This window comes from Phaethon aethereus, assembly GCF_964289735.1.
Source record: "Phaethon aethereus genome assembly, chromosome: 12".
Lineage (NCBI taxonomy): Eukaryota > Metazoa > Chordata > Aves > Phaethontiformes > Phaethontidae > Phaethon > Phaethon aethereus.
In genome coordinates this window covers 19,428,229-19,455,059 of record NC_138588.1, presented here as the reverse complement: position 1 = coordinate 19,455,059, position 26,831 = coordinate 19,428,229, and the positions used below count along the sequence as shown (strand labels likewise).

The 26,831-nt window shown below is 38.9% G+C and overlaps 1 protein-coding gene across 1 annotated transcript; it reads right to left on the bottom strand.

Annotated features, from left to right (window-relative positions):
• Nucleotides 1–1,912: 1,912 nt before the first annotated feature.
• Nucleotides 1,913–26,728, bottom strand: RAB8B (RAB8B, member RAS oncogene family; the record flags this gene model as incomplete). Its single annotated transcript, XM_082005235.1, is given in 10 exon segments — nucleotides 1,913–1,984; nucleotides 1,986–2,059; nucleotides 2,186–2,210; nucleotides 2,728–2,778; nucleotides 4,964–5,029; nucleotides 5,825–5,914; nucleotides 7,031–7,108; nucleotides 8,457–8,517; nucleotides 9,700–9,760; nucleotides 26,605–26,728. Coding segments are annotated over 10 exon segments (702 nt in total).
• Nucleotides 26,729–26,831: the final 103 nt, after the last annotated feature.

The following is a 26,831-nucleotide window of genomic DNA, read 5'->3' as shown; positions in this document are numbered from 1 at the left end:
GGGAAGTTCATGGAGACTAATATTGAATGAACATTTAACTGCACAGCGAAGACAGGAAAAACAATACAAAGCATTCTGTAAACGGTGCCAAACACAGAACATGTCAGTTTTGGTTTGTAGACAACCCCTGAGATAAAAATCAAAGTATTACGACACCAAATCAGTCAGAGGTAAATTACTGAAAATAAACAACATTCATAATTGGTGTCACAACACTTTCTGTATAGAAGCACTTTTTTTAACCATACAGTAAAACATAACTGCTTTAGCCTGTCCTAGAAAAACATCAAGGGTAGACAACAGAGCAGTTAGGGTTGCTTTGTTTTTTTCACTAAACCTTGCTGCCATGAAGATTCTTTTGTTTTAGTGCAGCAACAGCAGTTTATGAGATTCCCCATCTAGTTATAATAACTATTTCTATTAAACTACATGCGGGGACAGGTTGATAACCACTTAAAACTTTATGGAACCAGCTACTAATGTTAAACCTTTTAAAATCAGCAGTCTTTAAATCTAATGCTACTGGCCCGTTCACTTTCAAAATATTTACAACAGACCCAGAGATGACGAATTCAGTACCTGACACCACAAAATGAAGCGGTTATCTGGGTTAACAACCAACTCACTGTTTACGACTCTAGACAATGTAGTGAAGCAAAAGCAAGCACGTCAGACGTTAACTTTGACAGTGACAGAATGCACCTATCCCCTAACAACAAACATACCGGACACAAACTTGTAGTTAAAGCTTACAATGGTCCAAGTTTGGCACATCAACAGAACTGAAGCACCTGTTTTCATTGCTCATTGGAGGAAATTTTTCAGAAGACAATAAAAAAAGTAGTAGAACAAAGACTAGGTTATACAATGCTCAATTGAGTAAAAAAAGGCAACTATCAATTCTGCTTCTAACAGTCTAGGTCACTATACCAGTTTTTGATGTAAAAATAACTTAACTGCTTGAGCAGACCAATGAGGGCTTCACACATTCAGCATTAACTGCATAACTAACAGTACATTATAGCCCCAATGTGACCATTTCCTTCGGGCCAGACTGGATAAACTTTAGCCACTTGCACAGGAAGCTAGTTTTTGGACACCTCTGTGGTCAAGGGTCAATGCTCACAGACATTAATGAACTATCCTTAGAATTACAGTAGAAATGGAAGTCACCTTTAGAAGCAGTCATTTCTGAACAAACGAATCCACAAAGAGGTTACTCAAAACTCATGCATTCAGCTTCCACAAGCCACTTAAGTGATAGTGATGAGGCCAGTTTGTGAGGACGACTTCAACTCCAGAGAGTACTTCCTCATCAGAAGCAAACAAGGTGCAGACAGTTTGAGCTAACGAAGGGAAGTTAAGTGAGGAAAGACGCTGTGTTTATTCAGATAACTGAAAGGTGCATCTGTGAATCAGACAGTGACTGGCAATTCAGAACACAACTTTGCTAAGCCTGGTAAAGAAAGAAAAGCAACATAGTACATTCAGAACAGAAGCCATAGCTTCTGCATGAACAGATTTGTGCATCTAAGAGACAAAACCCATACAAATATTTAAATGCCAATTGTTAACAGTAATTCTCATCAATAGAGTGTCAACATCCATACTGCAGTCATGGCCACAAGTATACAGCATAGAAAATAATGGAAATGAGACTTAATTTTATCCCTGGCTCTTCTGCTTGAAAATAAATTTGTTTAAAAAGAGCAAGAAAAACCTGCACAAATCTGCTAAGAATCTTTCTTACAAGTCAAACTGTGCAAATACAAATGTAAGATTGTGCTGTAACAGGCAGTAAGAGGCCAATATGGATGTGCAAAGTTAAAAGAAACATAGCAGCTTCTGCAACAGGCAATAAAACAGAAAGTAAAAAAGGAAACAAGTTAACTCTTGCATTTGTGTCTCCACTTCATAGCTTCCGTATCTGAGAAAGAAGAGCCTGACAGGTCAATAGGCTTAGTGAGCAAAATCCACTTGGTATTTTGTGTATCGCAGTCTACGTTCAATGGAGCTCTCAGCAGCAGCTTGGTGGTATTATTTCTCAGGCTTTGTGACCCTGTGCTTTCAAAGAAGCAGAAGTTCTAAGTGTGCTGCAGTCTATCATTAGAAGTTCATCAAAGTAGCGTGCATCGAAAGAAGCTGCTCTTCTTAGATCGGTTTTCTGTTATTTTTACTGGCCCACCTGCCCCTGATGAACTGTTGTCATTCTGAAAGAGAAAAAGAGTATCAACATCATAAAATGCAGAAAAAAAATAAGTCTAGCTTTCCTAGTTTCACTCCCCGCTTCCCCCCGCTTGTAAACCAATAAGCAAAGCAGAGGTTTGTTGCAACTTGAGCACCTCAATTATCTAGACTGTTAAATCACTCAGTAAAACTGCCTACTTTAAAAAGAAACACTTATCCAACAATCCATATCTCAAGTATTAGCTGAAGGAGTGACTACATAATTTGACGTTTAATAAAGCCGGGATCACATCATTACATTTCAAAAGAATGCATCAGTTTCAGGCTGCCTAATGATAATGTTCATGAAAAATAAAGAACAATTACACACTGATGTGTAATAAAGTGTGATAAAGCACTGTTTGCTCAAATTTGATGTAGCATTCCACTGTAATCCCCAGGAGTTTTTTCGTAGGGCTACTGCTCAGCCAGTTATTCTAGCAGTCATGCTATAATATGTGTATATTATGATATAATAATATGCCAATTGGAAATACAAACCATTTTTCTGTTGAGCTTTGTCATAATGTCCCGTGCAAGTGTGAAAAATGCCTAGTGAGGAATGAGAGGAAAAAAAAAAAAGAGTTAGTCACAAGACACATTAAAGACAAGATAGATTTGGAGTAGCCAGACACCTCAACAGTACAGTGTTCTGTAGGCCACTGCTAGCACTTCGAGCTGCAAGGCACTCTATGTACAATAGCTGTTTGCATAAAACTGCAACAAGCATGCTTTAGAAGAAAAAAAAATGTTTTCTTTTTAGTCTCCACCCTTCCAGTCTTTGAAACAGGTGAACAGACTATCCCATCGCATACCTCTTGGGAAAAACAACAAAATACAAACCTTCTCAAGCAAAGGTTGCATACACTAATATTTTATTATTTTTATTTGCCAAACTGTACTGTGCATCGCAACTAGAAACTCACAGAAACGTTTGAGGATGGCATGCCTGGGAGTTCACATTAAGGTTAGCTTGCTTTCTGTCCTCCAAAAGTTTCGCTCCTTGGCCAGCTATAATGTTATTTATGCTACCAACATCCCTATTTAAAAAAACAAAACAAAACAAAAAAAACAAACCCAAAAAACCACACACTGGCAAATCTCAGCATCTTCAGACTTCAATATATGAAGGAGTAAAGAAACTTCTGTAGCAGAAAAATCCTGCAATTCTCCAGAAGCAAGACTTTAGGCTATCTGGAAATACCAACAATCCAAGGACAGCTCCAGAGTGTAAAAAAGCTGTCATCATTTCCCCTCTCGTGTTCAGAATATATCCAAAGACAGACACTCATTTAATGCAAATAAATCACATCAAATAAATTAATTCACTGCTGATCACAAGAATATCACAGTTGTGTCATTTCCCTTAAGTTAAGCATTTGGTGGAAAAAGCACTAAATCGTTACTTGCTACATGCCTATACCAGCTGCATTTTTTAATGCTTTCTTCACTATTCATGTGACAATTTTTAAAAAATATTCAGATAGCCAAGGTGTTTGGAGCAAGCACAAACTAATGTTGTACATTTAATGACCTACAGGAATTAAAATGAAATTGCAGGTCATGTCTTGAAAGAGCAAGTCAATCATCTGGAGGAACTAATGAAGAAGACAGGTACTTTTTATTAGGAGACTATTGATATCCACCATTGGCATTAGCTGCTAACATTCACACTTCCGTTGCCTGCTTTAAGAATCGCAATGACACTGTGAAAATCAGGTCAAACACTATTCCAGATGCAGCACAATGCAAATAAGTCCTTTCTAAATGTATTGTTTAACAATCATCCTGCAATCAGGAAAAAAACCACTTGGCTGGCACTGCATCAGTCATGTTATTTTAAAGTAACAATCTCTTTAGTTTCTAGCTGATTTGTTAGCTGCATGATCTGATTCAAGTACATGTTTGGAGGACTTTTCAAAGGTATCCCACCAATACACATGGAACGGTACAGAAACAACATTTAAGAACAAGTCTGTCTTGTCTGAATGAATGAGTATTAATGTAACTGCCTTTTGATATCATATTATTTTCTTGTCCACGGTTTTCAGAGAGTCAAGATTCTCCCCCCACCCTCCTCGAGATGACAGGAGTGATTCATGGTAACATAGACTGGAGTTGAGCTACTCTTCCTTCCGATTCTATTTCTTCATGGTCTCATGAATACGGATCTTGTGTTTTTAACACAAAATTTTTTTGCAGTAAACCAGATTGCAAGTCTGTGGAGAGAGTATTTTAAACCTTCTTCCTCCTGTAACATCAGCTTATGACAGCCTATGCTGATGTTCCACGTTAGCACACAAATCTTCAGTCTCATCTACACAGCATGTATTTAGCAGCAACCTGAAGGCTCCTTGACACACTAGCACGTTATTCTGAAAGTAAAGAATCTTGAATACAAGTTCCTGCACAAACCATTGTTCTAAAATTACACGTATTCCCCGTCCAAAAGCCCTTGCAATTTAAGTGGCCAGGCACAGAAGTCTAAAGCAACTGTTTGCGACAACAGTAGTAAACAACTCTGTTAACACCATTTAAAAAACAATTCCCGACACTACCAGAAAACAAAAAACGCTGGATTTTTACAGTAGCTCTTTAAATATAACAGGATTGGTGACCCAGGAGCACAGTTGGGACTTCAGGTCCCAGATAGGTCAGAAAGCCCAACAGATCATGAAACATGCCCCCATAGTAGTAGTTCAAGAAACACACCTAAGCGTTAACACCCATCTCTTACCTCTTCCACATTTATGCTGGATTTTGCACTTGTCTCCAAAAATTTGATTCCGTAATCAATTGCTAACTGGAAGAGAGGTTACAGTTTTTCAGTGTTTTTGAAGTTCCTTTCTAAAAGGAATGTTTCACACAGGTTCATAATAGAATAGATGCTGTATGGTGCAGCAAACTTTAAAAACAAAGCCAAACTAGTTTAATTTCTGCTTTTCTCTTGCAAAAACATTAAAGTTACTGGACAATTAGACAAAATATTGGAACAGGCCATACCCTTGTGTAAATTCAAAACTAACAAGGTGATTAATTGCTTACAAAAAGACTTATTTAGGACCTAAAAGAACATTAAGATAGAATCTTCATTGATACAGATTTATGGACGAGATGACTACATACAATCATCCTGTAAGCTGTGTTACTAAGAACTACACTATTTTAACTCTGTACCTCATAGATTAGATAGTATTCTTTCTTTTTGTTCTGCAGGACAATTAATTACTTAAGCTTTAATAACAGTACTTATGACAAGAGTAAGTAACCACCATGGTGAATTGAGTACAACATGATCAAACTACATACAAAGCTTTGTATAGAGATTTAGAATACTTCATGCTATAGCAAAGGTCAACATTCTTTACAGGATCTTTCCCTCAAGACAATAGTGCCATTAAGTTTATTCAAACTTGAAGACAGTCAAGTGCTATTTAAAAACAAAACCCCAAACCTGCCATCCTATTATATATAAAAGTCTCTGAAACAAGAGGTTTGAGGCCCATTATCTCTCATGTGCCTAAATGATACCAAATATCCAACAGCCATAATCCTAAGAAAAATAGGCTTCTAAATAAAGTCAGTCACCAAAGCTTACCTTCTCCCCTTTTTCTTTTGAGACTTGTCTTTTTTCATTCATATCACATTTGTTACCCAGGATCATTCTTTCTACATCTGAAGAGGCATGCTGAAAGAAGAAAAAGTAATCTCTCAGAAATAAAGTGGACCATTATTTAAAAGAAACTTGTGTCAAACTCACCCACAAATGAATACTTTAATTTTAAAAAGTTATCTAATGTGAAGGCATTACTGAGAAACAGAGTGACTTTTGAAACAGGCGATTTAATATTTAAATATTAAAATAACTTGGAATAAATACTCCTAGATTAAATTTGCCTGAGTATTGTTACAGATCAAATATGGTATCATGAGCTCTCTACCAGGCTGCACACATGCACAGGCATTTGGCCATTCTGGAAACGTAACAGTACACACTTGGAAGTAAAGTAGTGCATGGACATCTGGGGTATTTGGCTGGACTATCATTATGTGGTACATTTGCATTTTTAAAATATATTATTAATAAAAGACTACTTAAGTAATAATCTCTTCGTTGAAGTGCTCTCACTAAGAGAACTTTTCTAGCCCAGTCACTGTTGGATCAAACTGGTCACTAATACAGGATTTTTGCTTAAGAGCCAAAGAACAATACTAGAGAAAAGCCCATGGATTTTTTTGTTTAAGGAAAAAACCCAGTAAGATTCTGTTACCTAACTACAGCTTCACTAAAATTAAGGTTTCTTCTCTAATTTCATAATGACCTATCCGTACTTGACAGCATGTCCCATTAAATAACTTACAATAAGTTAGCAGGAAGGAAGCTTACCCAAGACCAAATGAAAAGCTCAAAAGTCTCAAATCGGACAAACACACAACACAGTAACAACTGAAATTAGACAGATCTGTCATCATCTCAGTGAAAGGTAGACACCCTAAGATCTTGCTCCTTCCCATTGCTTAGACATACCCAAAAAGCAAAAAAGAACAATAAAAGTCATATAGTAAGAGCAGTTTTAAAACACTTTATGCTTACTTTATAAACTTATGTTTTCTACCTTCTATACCTAAATGAACGAGAGAATATTCTCTCTGTCAATAATCACTGTCGCATTCACTGCACAGTCTAACTTGCCCATATATGTTGGCTACTGTAATGAAAGTGAGTAATTACTTGAAGATTATTTGTCCCAGGGAAATCATGGAAAAGACGGAACGAGTGAGAAGTGCCTTCCAAAGCACCTACCTCTTCTATGTTTCTTATCCAGTTTTTTATGTTGTCAAAAGACTTTTCATTTGTGATGTCATACACCAGCATAATCCCCTAAATAAAATTAAGAAAATCTAGTTAGGTGAGCTAGCACTACTGGTTGACTTTTGATGTATGCTGTTGGTTTGATCATACTTGCAAGAAATTCAACGTACAACTCATGCGCCTATAATCCTTTCTCAAAGCATTATGCTATTGCTGAGAATTTACCCAAAGTATTACTGTTTAACATCTCTTGCCACTGGTAGAGGTCAAACACACCACCTATATGAAGTTCTTAAATTATTAGCCTATAGTCAGGAAAAGTTTAGAAATTCTGCTACAACAGCAACCAGGACCCTATTGTTAAAGCCAAGTTTAGAAGCAACAGCTTTAAGCAGTCAAAGATGACAAACCTGTGAGGTCCAATCTGCTGGGCCCCGTAGATACTTACAGCGAAGATGACACTATGTGCTCTCCCAGAAGCTTTAGCTCTTTTAGGCAGTTATGTAAATATACTAGCACGGGCTCTCAACAATTAGCAAAGCATGGGAAACCACACAACAACTGCATTAAGGACAGATTGGCAGGTTCGCCTCCGTTCCTTATTGCCTTTCCAATCATTCCTCGTAGGACAAAGAAAAGTCCTTGGCCATGGACTAAGAGGTGGGGAGAAGACCATGTCACTGCCAAAACCTTTTTAAGTACTAGAAAGCTCTAACAGAGCCACAACCATTACTGTTTCTCCCCATCTATATTCCGTAATAGTGGAGTTATTTGGACCCACAGCCAGCCTACCAATGGAACAGATGTGTTCATACACAGTGATAAGAACATGTAATAGCAGCATCGCTAGTAATCAGCAAGTTGAAATGAACAGTGTCTCAACATAAAGTATCTCGAATCATTGCATTAAGAACCATTACAAGCACTGGTACCACAAAGAGTGCAAGCTCTAAGTCAGTTATTTGACTTCAAGTCATTCTTAATGGAGGAAAAAGTAACAGTAGCTTCTGTAGGTGGTTGTATTTCTAGCCCAGTTTCTGCATTCGCTACTGGCTGAAGTAAAAGCAATTCAGTGAAATAACACTTTCAATATTAAAATAATTCATTACCTACTTTTCAAACGTTTCGAATGTTTAAAGGGGTTGATTGCAGTAAAAAAACCACACTCATCTGATTAAAGCTTGGCAACTTAGCTTCTTATTATAATCTACAGAAAATTTAATTATATTTAAGACGACAATAGGGCTTGAAGTTTCATCACAAAAAACAGGACTAGACAAAGTACCAGCAGGTTTAAAAAATAAAAACCAAAAAACCCCAAGACAAAACAAAAAAACCAAATACATGATATAACCTTAAGAACAACAAACCAGTTACACTAGTTGTGCCTAATTTTTTTTCAAGTGAGAGCACTCACCATGGCTCCTCTGTAGTAAGCTGTTGTGATTGTGCGGAATCTCTCCTGGCCTGCTGTATCCCTAAAATTCAGTGAAAACAAGTATTTGTTGGAGGTGATCTTTACACTCTCCTGTACTGAGAGATGTCTTTTTTTATACAGAGTAACAATGTATTGACGTTCAACTCGTTACAAAAAAAAAAAAAACCCCCACATTTAGAAGCTGTTTGCACAAGTTTCTTTCAGCCCTCAACATCTTCCTCGCTCCCAAGCTATCCTACTTACATCAGTGGCTACAGCAGCATCATAAATATGGCACAAAAGCGTTTAAGTTTTCACACAAGCAATAAAATTCAGCACTACACAGCCTTCCCTAGAAAAATTTAAAAAGGCAGCTCCAATGCATCCAAGTCCTGTATTAAACAAAAATTAAAACATGCAGCAGTAAAATATTTTAGGATAGTGCATTTTCATATACAGTTAGCTATTAAAATCAGCCGCTATACCTTAAGGGTGCTGATATTTTACCCTAGATGACTTCAAAGCAGTTTCTGTCTGTGAGTGAACAAGAGGACCAAGGTGTCTGGCTACTAGTCACACCTTGGGGGAGCTGAACCCCAAAAGCCTGACAAAAACCAGCTTTTTGACTTACATTACAGACAGCAAATTTCTACCAACCACTTCTGGAACTTCACTTCCTTAGCCACAAGAATTCTGGCTCACACGCAAGTATCACAACTATCTTTTCTAGAATTTGAGAAATCGGTAAAAGCCCTACATTCACCAGTAGCGTTTAAAGAGTTGGGCATGTGTCATAATGCTACTTCCAAAATATTCATCTGCTGCTATGAGGAGGCTCAGTCTCTACTAACCCACCATGCAAGAACAGGAGCACTGTCACTCACCTGTGCCTCTGGGAGTACAACTAGGTATCAAAGTATCAGAGGAGGTTACATTTTATTAGGTCACATATTTTAGTTTACAGTAATACTTCTTTTCCACACAGAATAGCTAAAAGCACATTTAAGAGGACAGCTTTTGATAAAATGGGAAGTTGCTGTAACGTTTGCATGTGAACAGGCTACTTCCTGTGCTACTGAAGCAGAACCAGTCCAAGAGCAAGCTAGAAGAAAACATAAACCTTACAGACAGTCAACGAATAAAAGGTATGAAACTTCTACACCTGGGCTCAAAAGTTAAAGTATTCCTGCTCAAAGATTAATTCAATACTCACTGAAAACTTAAATTACTTTGGAATACTTACCATATTTGTAGCTTGATTTTCTTTCCATCTAATTCTATTGTTCTGATCTTAAAGTCGATTCCTGCCAGAGAAAGAGATACTTTAAGTTTTGCAATAAGTGAAAAGGAAGTGTTCAGTTTCCTTTTGACAATTTGGTACAGCTAACATAGGCAAAAGAATTACTCTGAAGTTGTCATTTCTTCCAAACACTAGGAAGTGCTGAGGATGCACAACGGTTTTCAGCTGCATTCAACATGCCAAGGATAAATTATTCTGCGCAATGAAAATAGACCAAACTCAGACTCACTACTAGAGTTACTCAAGATTATGAGAGGAAGATTTGATCTCAAAATTCTTCCATTTTACACCGATAAGGTCACTAATTCGAATGTATATTTTTCTCAACTTTTGACTAGTCCTTGCAGTTCAAGTCAATTCCCTAGAGCCTCTGCTGGCTCTGAGGAAAAAAAATACATACTATCACCCCTTAGTTCCTTTTCAAAACGGGCATCTACTTTTGAAAACTGATGTCAGACATCACAGTAAATGGTAAAGCATCACAGGAGATAAAAGCCATACAGAGAGTTACTGAAGGTGTCTGAAGTAGATCACACATAGCACTTTTTCAAGAACACCAGTTTAGGAGTAACTTAGATTTTCTAGGAAGCTCCAAAAGGTGTCAAGAAAATACTTCTCTCCTTTTACCCGCTTACACTTCCACATGGTACCCATCAGTTCAGAGATTGATTTAACCCATGGGTGCAAAAAGCAAAAAAAAAAAAAAAAAAATTCAGAAGGGCTTAATAATGTCTTTTAATGTTGAGAAGGACCAAACAGATCTACAAATCAAAGCAAAGACTTCCAAACAGACTGTCCTTTACCCTGGACTATTTTAACTTTTGCATCTCTAAACCTATACTATAACACAGCTCAAATTAAGACTGCTCAAGTCCCACTATATGACTGCCAGATTTTTGAATTCCAGGACTGCCACCCCAATTAATCTGTTTTGAAATTAATGGCCCATTTTTTCTTCACTGAATCTTAAATAGTTACTTGATATTTAGTCACAGTTTGTAAAAGATCTGGGGGGTAGGGTAGGTTATTTTATTTATTTGATTTCTTCTTTTCTCAGATGTAATCTAAGTGACAATTATCAAGAGTATCTTAATTGGGAAAATGCTGTTTCTAGCTTTAAGAATTTGTCCACCACTTAAAGAGGAAGCTATGGGATTTTTTCATATACTACAGTAATATTTGATTATGAAATATGGGCATTCATTAACTATTTAACTTTCATTCTTCTTGCATGTGATATTAATAGTTTAATATACCAAAAATACCAAGTTTCAGCCACTTAATCTTGATGTGCTAGGGATACATAGTCTAGCCCATTAGTTAGAATGCAAATTATGAGCAGAAATACCACATCAGCACTTTTAACAGCGTATAAAATTCATCGCACTAATTTAAAATGCTATGACTACTGCTACAATTGCAATTGCCCAAGATTCACTAGTAAGTCTACAGGCAAAAAGATACTTTCATTAATTCACATTCTTCTAAAAATTACAGAAGCATGATGTGGACTTTAAAAAAAAAAAAAATCCTTATTATATGTAACAGAAGTTTGGAAAGTGTTTCCATTTTACATTCGATAGGATTTTGCGTCTCCCTTGTAAGGGTTTTTCTCCTAACCAGATGCAACACTTGCTGAAATCACAGGCAACCGGATTCAGGTCTGACAACAAATGACCTTTGCTCTGAATAGATTTTCTTTTGGCCTCAAAGGTTACAAAGCACAATTACAGGATTTTCTGGAAAGGGTATCGTATCGTATCATGAACAGCAGCAAATCAAATCAGTTTTAAGAGCTCCTTTGTGTCTAGGCCCGAAGACTTAGAGTTAACAACTATAGGGAAAACTAGGTTCAGAGACTACTGGGGTTTAAAGATAATTCTGTACCTACCATCAACTACTGAAGCTAAGACACATCAGCATAAACAGTGAGAGTGTCCTGTAGGGATGGTTTTCTGACAAAGCAAGCTTACGCTGCAGTTAGATACCTATGTGCACCAATCCATGCCTTACACAGACTGGTTTCTTGTGGTTAGTCATTTCCCTCACAGCACCAAAATGATTTATACAGCCATGCCTTTGATCACTTCTAAAACTCAGGATCTGCACAAAAAATATCTTATCGGAACTTAGGATTTCTAGCAGGAGCTTAACCAAAAATCTCAAATAAAGATGAATTTCAAAGCTAAAAGAAGAATATAAAGGTGAAGGCCATAAATACCTTTGTTATGGTACTAAGAAGTTCAACAAATGCAACTTTTTAGAGGCTAAAATGAACTAGAAACTGGTGCTTCTTTTGTTCTTTCACTTCAGTAACAGGAAGTGGTGAGCTTGCAAACATTGGTAGAGCAAGCCTGGTGACATGTGCTACCACTTCCTGCCAACTACACTTGCACAGCTAAGTACCAGCAACGTTTTGGTTACAGTTAAATTTAAATTACACCATGTAAGACCGCCAGTGACTATAGCACTTCAAAAGTAATTACTGACAGAAAGTTTCCTTTCCCACTGAACTCTTGTTTTGCACAGTCACACACTGGGATACAAAAGTTTGAAAAGATACTCAGGTCTAATAAAGAAGAGTCATTTACAAATCTGAAAGTCTGATTGCAAAGGATCACACAGCTTTCACAGTTTTAAAATGCAATGTGCAATGCTGTTCTCTCCAGTGGGGAGAAAAAGCCCAGAAAGAGTTGGATGCCCGTCTGAAGTTACATTTCAGAAGCTTTTAGAAAACACAGACCCAGATTAATTCTTCGAATGCAAAGGCTAACAGGATAATTATTTCTAACTGCTAAAGCAGAGTCGCCACACAGAAGTCTGACACACTGGTGTTCACCTAGCAAGTCAGTACGTATTTGGTAGGGATACAAGAGCATCTGTTGCAGGAATCACAAACTTGCAGTCTACAAGGATGACGTCCAAGCTGAGACCCAAACCGCGCACTGGTTAGAACTCTAACTGCTTGCATTTCCCTTGCAGCATGGGGTAAAAGCAGCCGAGGGCTTATTGTCCTTTTCAGAGCCTTGCTAACTATAGGCCAGGCTGCATCCCCACTCCTCACTTTACTGAGGGCATTTCCTCCGATAGTTCCCAATAAAACTGTCACAGCATACGCTGAGCAGAGAAATCTGCACACTAAGAAAAAGTCTCATTAAGTAGCACACAAAGCCTTACACAAAAAACCATGAGACCTGCATGTTGCCATATTTAGCTTGTAATCACTATGCAAAGCTAATAAAATTCCCCAGCTAGGGTATACCATTGTCCAATACCACGCAGCCAAATATCAGAGGCCAGGGAGGCTGGCCTCACCTAGGCCTCTTTTGGTTTAAGCCAAGAAGTCATGTTCATTCTCGTACACCAGAAGCTCTTCTGCCATTACTTCCTCTTCTTCTTTCACCACTCCGCTCCCTAGTTACATGTTTCTTCTTATTCCAGCCAACCTAGGCAGATTTTACCCATAACTAAGCTGTAATGCAATCATTTTACAGAGACATTGGGACGCGTTCCAAAGAGCTGCATTACAATACTAAATATACAGGACTGCGCAGCACAACATATTGAGGGGGTCCTTTTCCAGCTTTAGTACCAATGATTTGCTACTATGAACCTTAAGAAAACTAGTCTGAGGCAATTCTTAGAGGAATGTAAGAACAAGCTGAGCAGAGATGCTGAAAGTTCATTTTGCTACTTTAGTTTTCAGAACAGTAGTTTACTCTCAAGGCGTGTGTGTTACTCTCTTGTTCTCCCCTCATCCACAATTTTAACCCTGTAGCCATCAGACCAAGTATCTCAGGTTTTTCACTGCTACAAAATCAGTTTCAGCTAGGTCTCCACTACAACTTTTCCCTACACAGTACCACTGTTTGGACTTACAGATTGTCTTGTTTCTTCTTTTAAACAAAATTTCTGTTGCAGAAAACGCTACAGCACAAAGAAACCAAAGTATTCTGACTACAGCAAGTAAACTGTTACAACAGTACCAGCAAATATTTCCAAAAGTAAAGGTGGCTCAACATTAGTTTGCAGCAGCTGGACACATGAGAAAGCTGTATGGTCAGATGTCAACTGCTGTTGTTTTTAACTCAGGTTGATTTAATAGGTCTCCCATTTTAATAGGTTTCCCATTTCACCAAGTTCACTCAGTGAATATTTTTCTGGTGCAGCTGTAGCAAGAAATCAGCCAGGAAATCAACCCCTTTCAGGATGCAAATAAATGTCAATCTCTGATAGTGTACACTAGCCTGTATATCTACCACAGCAGAGTATTTCTCCATCTCTGGCAAAGCAATACTTTATTAAAAAAAAAATTACTACTCAATGTATTAGCATTTTAAATGGTTTAGTTGTTTTTTGCTTGGTTGTTTGGGTTTTGTTTTGGTTTTTTTTTTAAATATACAAGCCAAGGGAATTTTAAGAAGTGATTAAACCAAAAAAATGGGTAAAGCTGCTGTGAAAAAATTAATATCCGATTCGCTTGCTAGAGTCTCATTTCAGACCCACCTATCAAAGAACGTAAAAGATGCACCACAGTATCAGATCTTGTTTATCAAACTAAAAATTATGAGATCTGTTTTGCATGACCTGCACATAAAAACCCATCCTCTTAAAGAAGTTATCTTCCTACTTATTTAAATTTTACCTTACTCTTTTAAGTAAGAATGGAAGAAGTAAAACTAAATGGAAATAGAAGATTTTTCCAATGGGATTCCCTGATAAACAGAAACTTTGTGGTACTTATCACCATTAGACAGAGATCACAATAAAAAGGAATTCATTACAAGACGGGGAAAGGAGTCAAGGTACAAAGTCTCATGACCCTTTTGAGCAATACAGCATCAGAACAACTGGAATTTATGCATCAACTTTCAAGCTGGGCTCAGTCCAACTTCACAGCATTGGTCCTTCCTGTCCTACTGTGTGTGTATGTGGGGTTGTGAAGGTTTTGATTTTTTTAAATGGGCAGAGCTGGAGAGGGAGAGAATTTTGCAACTTCTTTACTGCAAGACAACACGCAAGAGTCTTCAAGATGTAAAAAAGGAAAGGAAAACATTTTTCCTGCAGTCACTCAGAGTAAAGGCTGAATTAAAAGCAACTTAGAAATGAGCAATCAGATTTGTAACCTACCTTCAAAGGAAGTGAGGAGAGGCACCTGAGTGAAATTCAATAAGCTTCACCTTCAGTTTGTTGAATTCTAGAAGTACTCAGAAAATACTTCTCCCTATAGGCTTTGCTTCTTGTGGACAGTAAGCAACTAAGTTGCATAGATGAACATCAGAACTAGTAAGCAGTAGTACTTCTATAGCATAGCTGTAATAGCTGGGTTTGTTCTGCTGATTCTCCAAAGGATGGGTTTGAATTTGAAAGCGCCATCACAAGCCTGTAATCTCCAAGATACCACAGCAGTATGCGTATCAAAATTCACTGCTGCCAGTGCATTTGCTTTTCATTATACTTTGAAGAGTCGTAAGCCATCGGTACTGAAGGACACTTAAGCGCTCATTTACACACCTAGCTTGCCACAAGATGACAGACGCGCAGAGATACCAGCACTGATCACACACAAGCTTTGTGTGGACGCATGAACAGAGCTGAAGAGTTTCGACATCTTCCATGCAGATTCCAAGCACAGACAGACATACAGGATAACACTCTTCCAGAAACTTGTTCTTTTCCATATGCACCCATATGCAACAGCTGAGGGACATCAATTTGTTCCCACAGATTTTTCCCACAAGCTTACCTAGGGATTACTATTGGTTTTGTTTTCAGCAGTAGGTATTGTAGGGTTTGGATTAAATAAAAAACACCATGTAAAAAAGCCAGCTGTGTAAGGTAATATTTTCTAGTGCTACATCAGTATGGTGTCTCAATCTATAAAGGTAGATAAATTAAGCCTCAGAAATTTGCTTTTATATTAGATCTTTCTTAAAGGATTTTGGTAAACATAAGAAATGACCAAGTAGGAAACAAGATCAGTGTAAAAGGCAGGGTGGGGATCACTTGCAACACACCAGTGTGTCATACAGCCTCATGCAAAAGAACAAAGTCTAATCATTTTGAACTTGAACATTTGGCTTTAGTCCCTAGTAACATCTGCAAGGCATTTTCAGATGATCTCAGCAATGTCTTGTATCACTATGTAAATTAAAGACTTAGTAGTCTTTTATTGCGACCATTCAAAAATGCAGCAGATTAACATGAAGCAACACATCAGGGTGAAGGTCAACATTTTTTAAAAGTTGTAAAGATAAATTCATTTTAGAATTATACACAAGTGCAACCAGTTTTATTCATCCCCTCACAACTTAAAGGGGCAAAGCTGGATTTGTCCTTTAGGAAGGAAAATATATTCCTTCTGGATAGCCCATAAGAATCCACAAAACACTACTAAATTCCGAGTGGGCTGGATAGGCTCCTTCAGGTTAACTGGCCTTTCTTCATCTTACTATTCACCCATACAAAGAATCTAGTATCGGCATCCTACACAATGATACGCAGAGCAGCAGCATCCACCTTGAAAGCTATTAATACAGTAAGGTTCTTAAAGTTTAAACACACTACACTGGCAAAATATATATCTACAAATGGCTAAAGTAGGTGAGGCAATAAAGAATGTGGGTGCCATGTGTATATATAACATAAGGCAGTTTCCTGCTCATAAGACCTTGAAACTTACTACCAAGATCAGATCAATGCTCATAATGCTAAGCAAGCTGCCAAATTCCTTCAGCGTGTGTCTCCTCAGCTATGGTACAGCTACCACTCTAAGCTTCCTTTCTTAAAATAAACTACTTTCTATTTAAAAGAGAACAAGGGATTCAGAATACAACTTAACAATCATCAGAATTAGACCAACCTACACTTTGTAACATTCAGGTTATTGACGAAAAAAAAATAACAACCTGTAATGTAATAATAGGTCTCAATAAGTTCTCAATAACCTATAGTCTAACCTGATCACCATACTAAGATTTGAGTCCAGTGCTCTTCAGCCACTGGTGCTCCTGTGAGTTCTGCCACCACATCCATGCATTGCAGTGCTTCAGCGTGAATACTAGAAGATCCTGCAAAGTGAAATTCTCTTTTCAGCATTTTGAATTCAGAATTTACAGATTGCTTTGAGCAGCTTTTGAATTGCATGATTTTAAACACCAAAAATACTCAATCCAAATGTAAAGACTATAAAACAACACAGTAGTAGAAACTTATTACTGCTTGGCAGCAGTAGAAACTTATTACTGCTTGGCAGCAGTAAAGTTACCAACTGTCACAACAGCCCAACTTTAGAAGGGCTGGGTCCCTGCAGAATGTCTTTTAGAGTTTACAATCTAGGTACTACAGCTCAAAGAAAATGCACAGAAATTAACCTATGTCCACCTCTTGTTCTGTTTTGAATGTAAAATAAGCTACACTTGATGGTAACTCAGTTTCATCTAAAATAATTTTGAAATAAATTAAAATTGCACTACTGATACAGACAGCAAAGTTTGTTTATTATAAGGATTATTTATAGGCTGACCATCTCTAAGAGGAATGTACTAACTTAGCTGCTTCGACAACATATTCCTCTCAAGCCAATATGCAACTGGAGAGCAGCAAGTATTAAAACCAGCTAGACTTGAGTTGAGGCTACAGTTTTACAGCTAGCTGAAACTAGGGTAGGTCCTGCCAGTGAGGAGTCGCAACCAAATCATCTTCTCTTTTGATCAGGTTAGTTTTCATCTGGGTGAATTCCATAATTCACCTTACCATCATCTGTAATGATGACTGATGGCATAACTTAGACAAGAGCTACATACAGTCACAGCGCTCCTCCTCAGAGTAGCGGACCACAGAATCCGTTAAACCAATCATTAAATTAAAGCCCAAGTTAATACAGACCAAAAGGTGGCCCACAAGTAGCTTGCAAGCAGCTCCAGTGTGGACCCTACACAAGGATATCACCTGACCAGCTGCAGCTCCGCGCTAGTAGAGGAATTGCTCTATATTTCACACTTCAACTATAGCTAGATATGGAACAGAAATGGCTGCAAGGACCATTCTCCATCTCCCAAGGACCCAACCCCAATACTCACTTAACCTGTAATGCAGCAATGGGAGATATGTGCATCTGTATTTGTGCATCATCTGTGTATCATCTACTTTGAAACTCTTCTTTCCCTCAGGTCTCTGGGATGTGCAGCATATGGCTTTCTATCGCAGAAGAAAAAAAAACCAACCAAACTTTGCCACATGTCTTAATGGGTAAAACCACCAGAGTTTCCCGTTTAGAAGGTGGCTTAGGAATACAAATATTTGATTATTCTTTCAGAAACCCAGTGCTTAATATGAGATGACATGTGATCAGTCCTCATCAAAAGCATCACTTAATAGGTAAAGACCAAAAAAACTTGAAAGTGGAGCCCCCCTCAAACAGGAAAAGATGATCCTGAATCTCCTGCCTGTAAATCAGATATCACAGAATCACAGAATCACTAGGTTGGAAAGGACCTTTAAGATCATCAAGTCCAACCATTAATCCAGCACCACCATGTCCCCTAAACCATGTCCTGAAGCGCCACATCCACACGTTTTTTGAACACTTCCAGAGATGGCGACTCCACCACCTCCCTGGGCAGCCTGTTCCAATGCCTGACCACCCTCTCAGTGAAGAAATTTTTCCTAATATCCAATCTAAACCTCCCCTGGCGCAACTTGGGGCCATATGTTTGTAGATGTAGGAACCATGTAAAATGCTGTCTTTAACCAAGATAACTCTAACTGAATATTGCTGTCAGGAAAAAAAAAAGCTCACTTCATCCAAAAGTTAGCATCTTGAGCATTCAAAAGGTTGAAAAAATGCCTTATTCAAAAAATCCTGTGTAACCAACACAACCTTGCTACCATGACTTAAAGCTCATTGTTCACTACTCATATCATCACTTCAGTTGTGATGATGAGAACAGGTCAAAAAGGTTAGGTTTGGTTTTGTTCAGTAATTTTTGGCCCACATGAACCTGTACTGACCGTCCAGTGAGAAATGGAGATGCCACTTTTTTTTTTAAAAAGCCTCTTAAAGTTCTAGGGCTCCCACTTGATCTGTATGTCTACACTGAAGTGGTTATTTACAATGAAGAAATAGACACTTTTGGGGGCCATACCATTGTATGTTTACAGCAGAAGAGCTGCTACATGAAAAGCAAGCATACAGAGTGTACCACAATTCACAAAGCAAAGGAAGAACTGGTAAGTCATTGATCACTTAGAGATAAAAAACCCTTGCACAGTACGAACAATGCACTTCGTATCGTCTATTCCAACAGTACCTATGACAGGTACTGCATACATATCCTGTCAGCTATTAAGCCAGTTATGGAAGACTCGATTGGAACAGCTAGTATGTACAGTTAAACACTCCTACTGCCCAATAGCTTGGACTGCCAAGCACCTCCTTGAGAGATTCAGGGATATCAAGATAGGGTCAGAGGCAAAGGGAAAAAAAAAAAAAGTTGAAGTGGATAATGTTAGACTGAGTGGGTAGAAATTACACATGACCACTATAAAGATAGAAGTAATTAAAAAAGATGAGCAGTGATGGAATTTTTGAAAGTTATACCCCACCCATTAAACAGATGAGACTTCAGAGGGCACAGACCTGCTAAAACTGGAGGGAAAAGTATATAGAATAAGGGTATTACCAGCAACATAAACAGAGATAAAAACACACAGAAAAAAAGCACACATCAACAATGGTAGCAAGACAGTTCTTAGCTTTGTAACTGATACTCTGTCCAAAAGGATCTTGGTTATCCATGGAAATCAAAACGTCTCATCCAGGAAGAATTATCTTTGTTAAGATAAATCTTCTAATCTAGGAGTTTCAGTTAGAGTCTGAAATATGGTCTTATTTTAGAGGCAAGCATGTAAAGTAGCTAGTGAGGCAGCAATATCAGGCCAAAAGTCAAAGCAGAAAGTTTAAAGTTACTGAAGTTATTTTTAAAGGTGGCAATCTCAACAGACTTTGGGAAAATCATCTTTATCTAAGGCTTTTTTAAACCCATGTTTTTACATGGGGGTAAGTATGTGGGAGTTTTTTTGTCTGGGAAGCAAAGGACATGAGGGAAAAAGGGCTGCTTTATTTAAATTCTTACATGAATGACCAAATAGGCCTTTTTTGAAAGACTTTTATGACCTAAATTAACAGGCAAAACCACATAATTTATTAACGAAGGCCATACTTGTCTTTCTGACACATAACAGTTTTCTTTCCCCAATTATGCAAGGTTCTTTTAATGGCCGCTTCATCTCCTTTTCCTGCATTGCATGTTCTAAGTACTCCTCTCTAGTCAATTCTGCTAAGCCAGAGAAGTTCTCCCAGCCAGCAGTTACTCTGACCTACTCTGACCGTATCTTCCTCTTTCCTTCAATGCTTGGGTTGACACAGATACCTTACTTCATCTTTAATCCCACCAGAAGTCACACCATACAGACAAGATATTTTCTTTCAGTAAAGGAAAGCTGTTTCTCTCTGGCAGAAGAAAGAAAGGAGGATTTGCTGGGGCGGTTGGGGGGGTGGGGGTGGAAAGCAGCGTATGTGTTCCCTGGCTGGCAGCCACTTAAGCTTTGTCCAATTTCTTAAACTCAACCCGTTCTTCCAGAGTTCCAGATTTGGTGCCAGACGCCTATTAGTGACCAGTCTGCTTTACACATTCTTACATGTTGCCATACATATAAGAGAATGCCACGGACATTCAGCATCAGGCTTTTTTCTCTGGTGCCCAAAGCAGTAGAGTCTGCACAGCAGCAGCAAAACTAAAACGTATCGTCTTAAACTTGGTCAACTATTTGATGTCCCCAGAAGAAGTGAGGTCTTCTGAAACGTGCAGTACTGTAGTTGCCTTGAAAACTACATACAATCTAACCAAAAGCACCATAGCTTACATTTAAGAGGAAAGCTTGCTATAAACTACAAGATTAAACTGATACTACATGCAATTATTATTATTACTCTGCTTGTACAAGTGTCTTACACAGTGTAACTCCACTGAAGTTACTATTATCCATAATTCATTCACATTAGAAAAGGATCAAATCTATTTTATGTATCTACAGTCCACTTGAGGGACTGGGCGCTTAAGCTACCATAACATCCAATTAAAGATAAAAAGTAATATCCTTTGAGTTACAAACACACACCTAATTTATCTCACAAAACATGAAATAAAGCATCACTATAAATATTGCATGTATTCTTCGTCACTTACTCTGAATTTTTGTTAAATTCTAAAGTAAGTCTGTTCAACATGTATATCTACTAAGATGATGGCCTACTGCAGGACTAGGAAATCATTCCAAAAAAGTAAATAAAAATCTCCCAAACAAAAGCTATATGCCTTCAATACCTCTCTCGAAGCATGTATCAGTCAATCAATACATTTGTTCCTGCATTCATTCAATGTTAGTCTGTGTTCTTAACTTTGTATTCAAACCAAATCACAAAAGCAGCTCCAAGCTGCCCTCCTGTCACTCAGAAAACCAGATAACACATAACCAAGATAGACTTCCATCTGCCAGTTAGAAACAAGCATAAAACAGTTGACATCTGTCACACTGTTTCAGAGTAACATGCAACAAGAAAGCTGCAACAGCATTTTTAATAAAAGCCAAACAATCTCACTTACATCGTCGGCCTGTTGCAGAATACAGTAGGATAATGCAATCTCATCAGTAGATGAAAAGTCAAAGTCTAAGATGCCTTTTGTTACCAACTAGGTATTAATAGCAAACATAAGGTCACAAGAGATACAAACTTTAATGCTTTTAACCTACGATGTCTCCAACTACAACACTTTCTGATCAAGATAACATCTTGCTTACCACCTACCACATACCTTGAAAATGGAATAATTCTTCCAGTTTTGTATTTACCTCCATAATACTATCTGCCCTTTTTCCCATGTAAGCCCTTGACCTCCTTCTCACACTGTACTGAAGAGATACCCAAGTCTCAGATCCTGCAAACCTTGAACATACACTTCCATTCTGTAGGTATGAATAATGGTGCCACCTGAAACACTTAAACTAGTCTCACTTCAAAGTCGTACTTACAATTTGTTTATTATAATGACCATTAATAAAGTACTACTAACAACGCCTTCCTGACTCTTCCCTCCCTTTGCTCATCTACCATTGATGTGTGTTTTCTTCTATAGCTCCTACCATCTGGAGAAGCCCAAAAGAAATTGATTGAATGAGGATAGGGAATGCTGAAGTTTAATGGAAGGGTCGAAAAAAACCCAACAAAGCAACAACCAACCTTTTGCCTATCATACAAGTAACCATGGGGAAGAGGAGTAAAAATACTCAGTGAGGCATAATTTGACTCAAGTACACTAAAACAATTTCCATTACACATTATAGACATGGAAATTGCACTGCAAAGGGGAAGTTGATAATTTTGCTTGTCAAAGGATTTTCATCGAAGTGTTCAAAGGTCAGCATACACGTGCTTGATTGCTGGAGTAGTGTCCTATTTTGCAAGATGTAGGCTAAGGAAAAGTTACTTCTGTAAAATCAACAAATTGTTTCAACTCTCAGATACAGTATACTATCTTGTGTGGGCAACTTCCTGCCACCTGTTGATACCATCTTGGATTAAGAAAAAAAAAAAGCAACAAATTTTGTTTCAGAGTCAGCAAGCCTTTGTACTAAGTCAGAAATGCTATCAGCTAAAAGATATGACTTTACTCTCATAGAAACCAGGTTAAGCAAAAAGTTGAAAGGAATGCAAAGAATAAACCTTATTATTTGGAATGATAAACCCAATCCAGTTTTAGCAGATAGCACTACTTGAACAGCAAGTTAAGACTGCTAAGTTAATGCTTCTTAGTCTTGTACATTGCACTGAAACTACTAGCAAAATGCATATGAGATACTCCAAGATAAGTTTTGCTTTAGGAGCTGTTGAAGTGTCAAAATGAGCTGACTCAACTGCATTTTACTTTCCATGTAGAACTGTGCAAAAGCAGAAGTTTCCACTCAGGAAGCAAACCAAACAATATAAGCTTACATAACACATTCCCATTGCAAAAAAAGTTTTATCCCATCTTAACGGTAAAAAGCTGATCCTGACTAAGGACCACAGCAGTATTATGACTTGTCAGTCCTTTCAGGAATTTTCCAAACAGAGTTACAAAGCCCGATGTGAAAAATTTAAAGTTGCCAGAGGCCAAGGACCTGACTTGCCTGAAGTTGCTGAAGGCCAATCTGTGTTTTCACAGATTGAAAACACATCACTTAGAATACCCAAAAGGATCATCTGAAAGGAAGACTGCTGGTTCACTTCTTATAATGTGGTTCACTTCTCATAATGTAGCGAAGTTTGCTAAAGGTGTTAGTCATGCCAGGTAGCCCAGACAAAGACAGAAAGACTCTTACACCAAGAATTAGAAAAGTCTGATAAATTATAAATACACATGCACTGCACTTTTATCCTCCTTCTTATGCAACCATTGGCCACAGGACACCAGGCTAGAAGACCTTGCTGTCTGAATCAGTACAGCCATCATTATAACATGACCAAAGTCTTGAGGAGAAAAGTCAAGGGACCACTTGCAAACCTCCAAGCAATCTACAAGGATGTAGCTTTACAAGCATGTTTTGCATGACAGCAGAAGAGAAGGGAATCTGCAAAGTATGACAAAAGCGTATCATGCAAAATGACAAAGTAACTACAATTCATTATTGACTCATTTCTATAATATGAACATTGAGGCCAAGTAAAACAAATATTCTATAATAAAGCAGTATTTCCCTATCCCCCTCCTACTTTCTTTTTTTGCTTTTGGAAAGTGTTTCCATTGCTCTGGTAACTGAAGTGTTGTGGTTTAACCCCATTTAAAATACTAACCGGAAATTACAAGAAAGATATTTGGTGCTTAGATATGATGTGGGCCCTTTCATCATGGCAGCAAACTTTGCTTACATTTCTTGATGTAGAATCTGAGGAAGAAGTGTTGAAACAGTTAAAAATTTAATCCCATGTAGTTAGGAAAAACCTCTAAATGATTCGGCTCACCCACAAATAGCATTTACACACATAAGATTAAACAATAAAATTTGATGTCAACACATCTCAAGGATATGCCTTCTCAGACTTCTACAGTTAAACCAACCCTGATCTTGTTAGTAGAGAGACAAACTGGAGGAGAACTAGGGCATATAGGATCATGTGTGCTAATGAAAATCACTGTTATAACGTGTGTTCAATTTACAATAAGTACCACCATATTGCAGGATCCACTTTTTGAAGAACACATAAACAAAACAGCCTGGCAGCTTATACTTCAGGAAGACTCAGTGTACTCAATTAGGAATACTAATAGGGAGACCTTAAAACTTAAACGGCCAGGGATGCCTGTTTGGGAAAAGCATCACATCCCTGTATCTCCCTCCACACCATGGTTTGCTATGCTTTATCGGTCAAGGAAAAAAATCAGAATTATTAAAAGTGGAATGTCCCTAAGCTCATCAGATATATTAGTTATGACTGTCAAATCAACTAGTATTGATCAGTCAGCATGCACTCAGAGAGAGTCTTCAAGAACAGATTAAATCTACACTATTGACCTAAAAGTAATACAAGTAAGGAAGACTGAAATAAACCCAAGTATTTTTATTTAAGTATATGTCAGCACTTTATGAACAGTTTCACTATTTCCTGCACTGTCAACTTTCCTGTTTGTAGCTCCTTTGCCAAAAAATAAAGGGGACTGGAAGAAACAAATTATAAGAAGGGAAACGTAACTGTGAAATCACAAATACTGCCTATGGAATCAGAAGCATGCCTCAATTATTAGTATGCTGCTTCAAGTTGAAAAGTCTTGAAAATAAGACCCTTGTGAAAGCAAATATAAAGGAAGGAAATGAGAGAAAATCTTATATTTACTGAATAAGGTAAGAAAAAACAGCATCGCATTCACAATCCTCAAGACTTCAAAGTGAATCAGGGAGAAAAAGAAATAAAGGGGCTAAGCAGTTCAAGAAATGTCAAGAAATGGTTGGATGACAGACACATCCATTTCATTAGCTATCTCTTAGAGGTATTTTATATTTAGCACAGGACTGATGTAGGCTTTTTTTTTAAAACTATGCAGCATTTATTAATGTATTTTATTAAGCCTTTTATTCTACTACAGATACAGCAAAATACCTTTTTAGGTAAAATGCTACTCAGGCCTTGGTTAGCTGGTGTTGATAGAGCATTTTGAAAATGCTTGCAGAGAGAAAAGGAATGTGCCACTTGAATTATTCAGAAATATTTTTTTGAAATGCAGAAAATCTGTTCTTAAAGCATTAGAAATGCCAGCCATACCTCATATAGTCAAAAATCACATCTGCCTAAATAAAAATTTGTTCCTTCCCTGTGCACCAAGTTCAGCACAATAACACGTCTGAAAAGGATACAGCATTCAGGTAACGTAAAACAAATCACACGTTATTCCACCTCATCTTTAAATCAACTGCTTTCCAATAAGGAGTATACTCATTCTCTTAGTGTTATTTTTCAAAGCCAGCATTAGTTTTGCCCTCCTATATGCTAGAAGCCTTCATTGCGGTTCATGCCTTCATTGTGAAAACAGTGTACTTCATTTTATTTTAGAAGTGACCTCAACTACGAGTAGGTAACCATAAATCTCAATCAAGTCTTGTCAGACTGAGATTTCAATTCAGCAATGTCTCAGTGAAGCACCTGAAAATTTTGCTTCTGTTTAACTCAGTAGATAGTATCTTAAGACTGATAAATCTTATAGAAATATAAGCCACAGCAGTCTGTTTTGATATATCACATCTCATTGTCACGAAAAGAGGTTAGATGAGCTCTAGAAGCTCCTTTTCACCACCAAATTTATAACCAAATTCAACTTTTGTCAAGGAGGTTCCTCTATCTAGTCACTAAGGAGCTTCTAACTCAGGTGGACTAAGGAGCTTGAACTGAACTACTCCAAATCTCAAAACCGTGAACTACATGTGTATGAATACGCACAAGCATTTAGGAGAGTGGAGAAAAGCAGAGAGTTAAACTATCTGCCGAGCGGTTTAGTCACTGTGACTACGCAGCTCAGCATGAGCCACAGTTAGCTTAAGCAGCCCAAGCCCTCTTCCACCTTCTGAAAATTTACATCTAGAGATGAAACCATCAATAATGGAAGAGCAAGAAAAACCGACAGAAAGATCACCCTGTAACGTCACCCGTGCGAGGTTCTGGATTTCGCCCGGGACGCGGTCCTGATGCAGTCCTGCACACGCCATTACTTAGCCCCACAGAAACACTCCTTCCGCTACCAGCAGAAACAACGGGCGAGCGGCTCAAAGGCTGCGCGCTGCCCAGGCCCAGCCAACTGTTGCTGCCGCCCGGGCGCAGGGAGGCGCCGGGGCCGCTGGAGCGCCCGATCGCCTCCCGCGGGCCCCCGGCAAGGGCCGCGCCACCAAGCCGCCCTCCAGGCCGCCGCGCCGGGGACAAGCCCGTCCCCCGCGCGGCTTGCCCGCACCGGGGCCCCGGCTGGCCCCCCACAGGAACGGCAGGAGCGGTGCTCCCGAGCGCGGGCGGGCTGGACTCCCGCTCCTCCCGCGACCGGCGGCGGCGCCCCGGTGCTTCCTCCCGTACGGGGCCCGTAACGGCCGCGGGGCTCACGCCCACGCCCGCGCAGCGGCCACGTACAGGCCGCCGAGCGCAGCAGCGAGACGGGCGGCGCCCCACCGTCCCTCCCTCCCGCCCGCCCGGCGGCTCCTCTGCCGGCGGGAGGGCCCCAGCCAGGACGCCCCTCGCCCCTAGGATGGCGGTGGCCGGCCCCAGCCCCTCACCGATGGTGGAGATGAAGGTGGTATTGAAGGCGTCCTCGCTGAAGCGGAATAGCAGGCACGTCTTGCCCACTCCCGAGTCCCCAATCAGCAGAAGCTTGAACAGATAGTCGTAGGTCTTCGCCATCTTCCCTCGGGCTCACCGCCACCGCAGAAAGCAGAAGGGGGCGACGGCGGGAGGGAAGCAGGGAGGGAGGCAGGGAGCGAGTGAAGCCCCGCCTCGCCCCTCC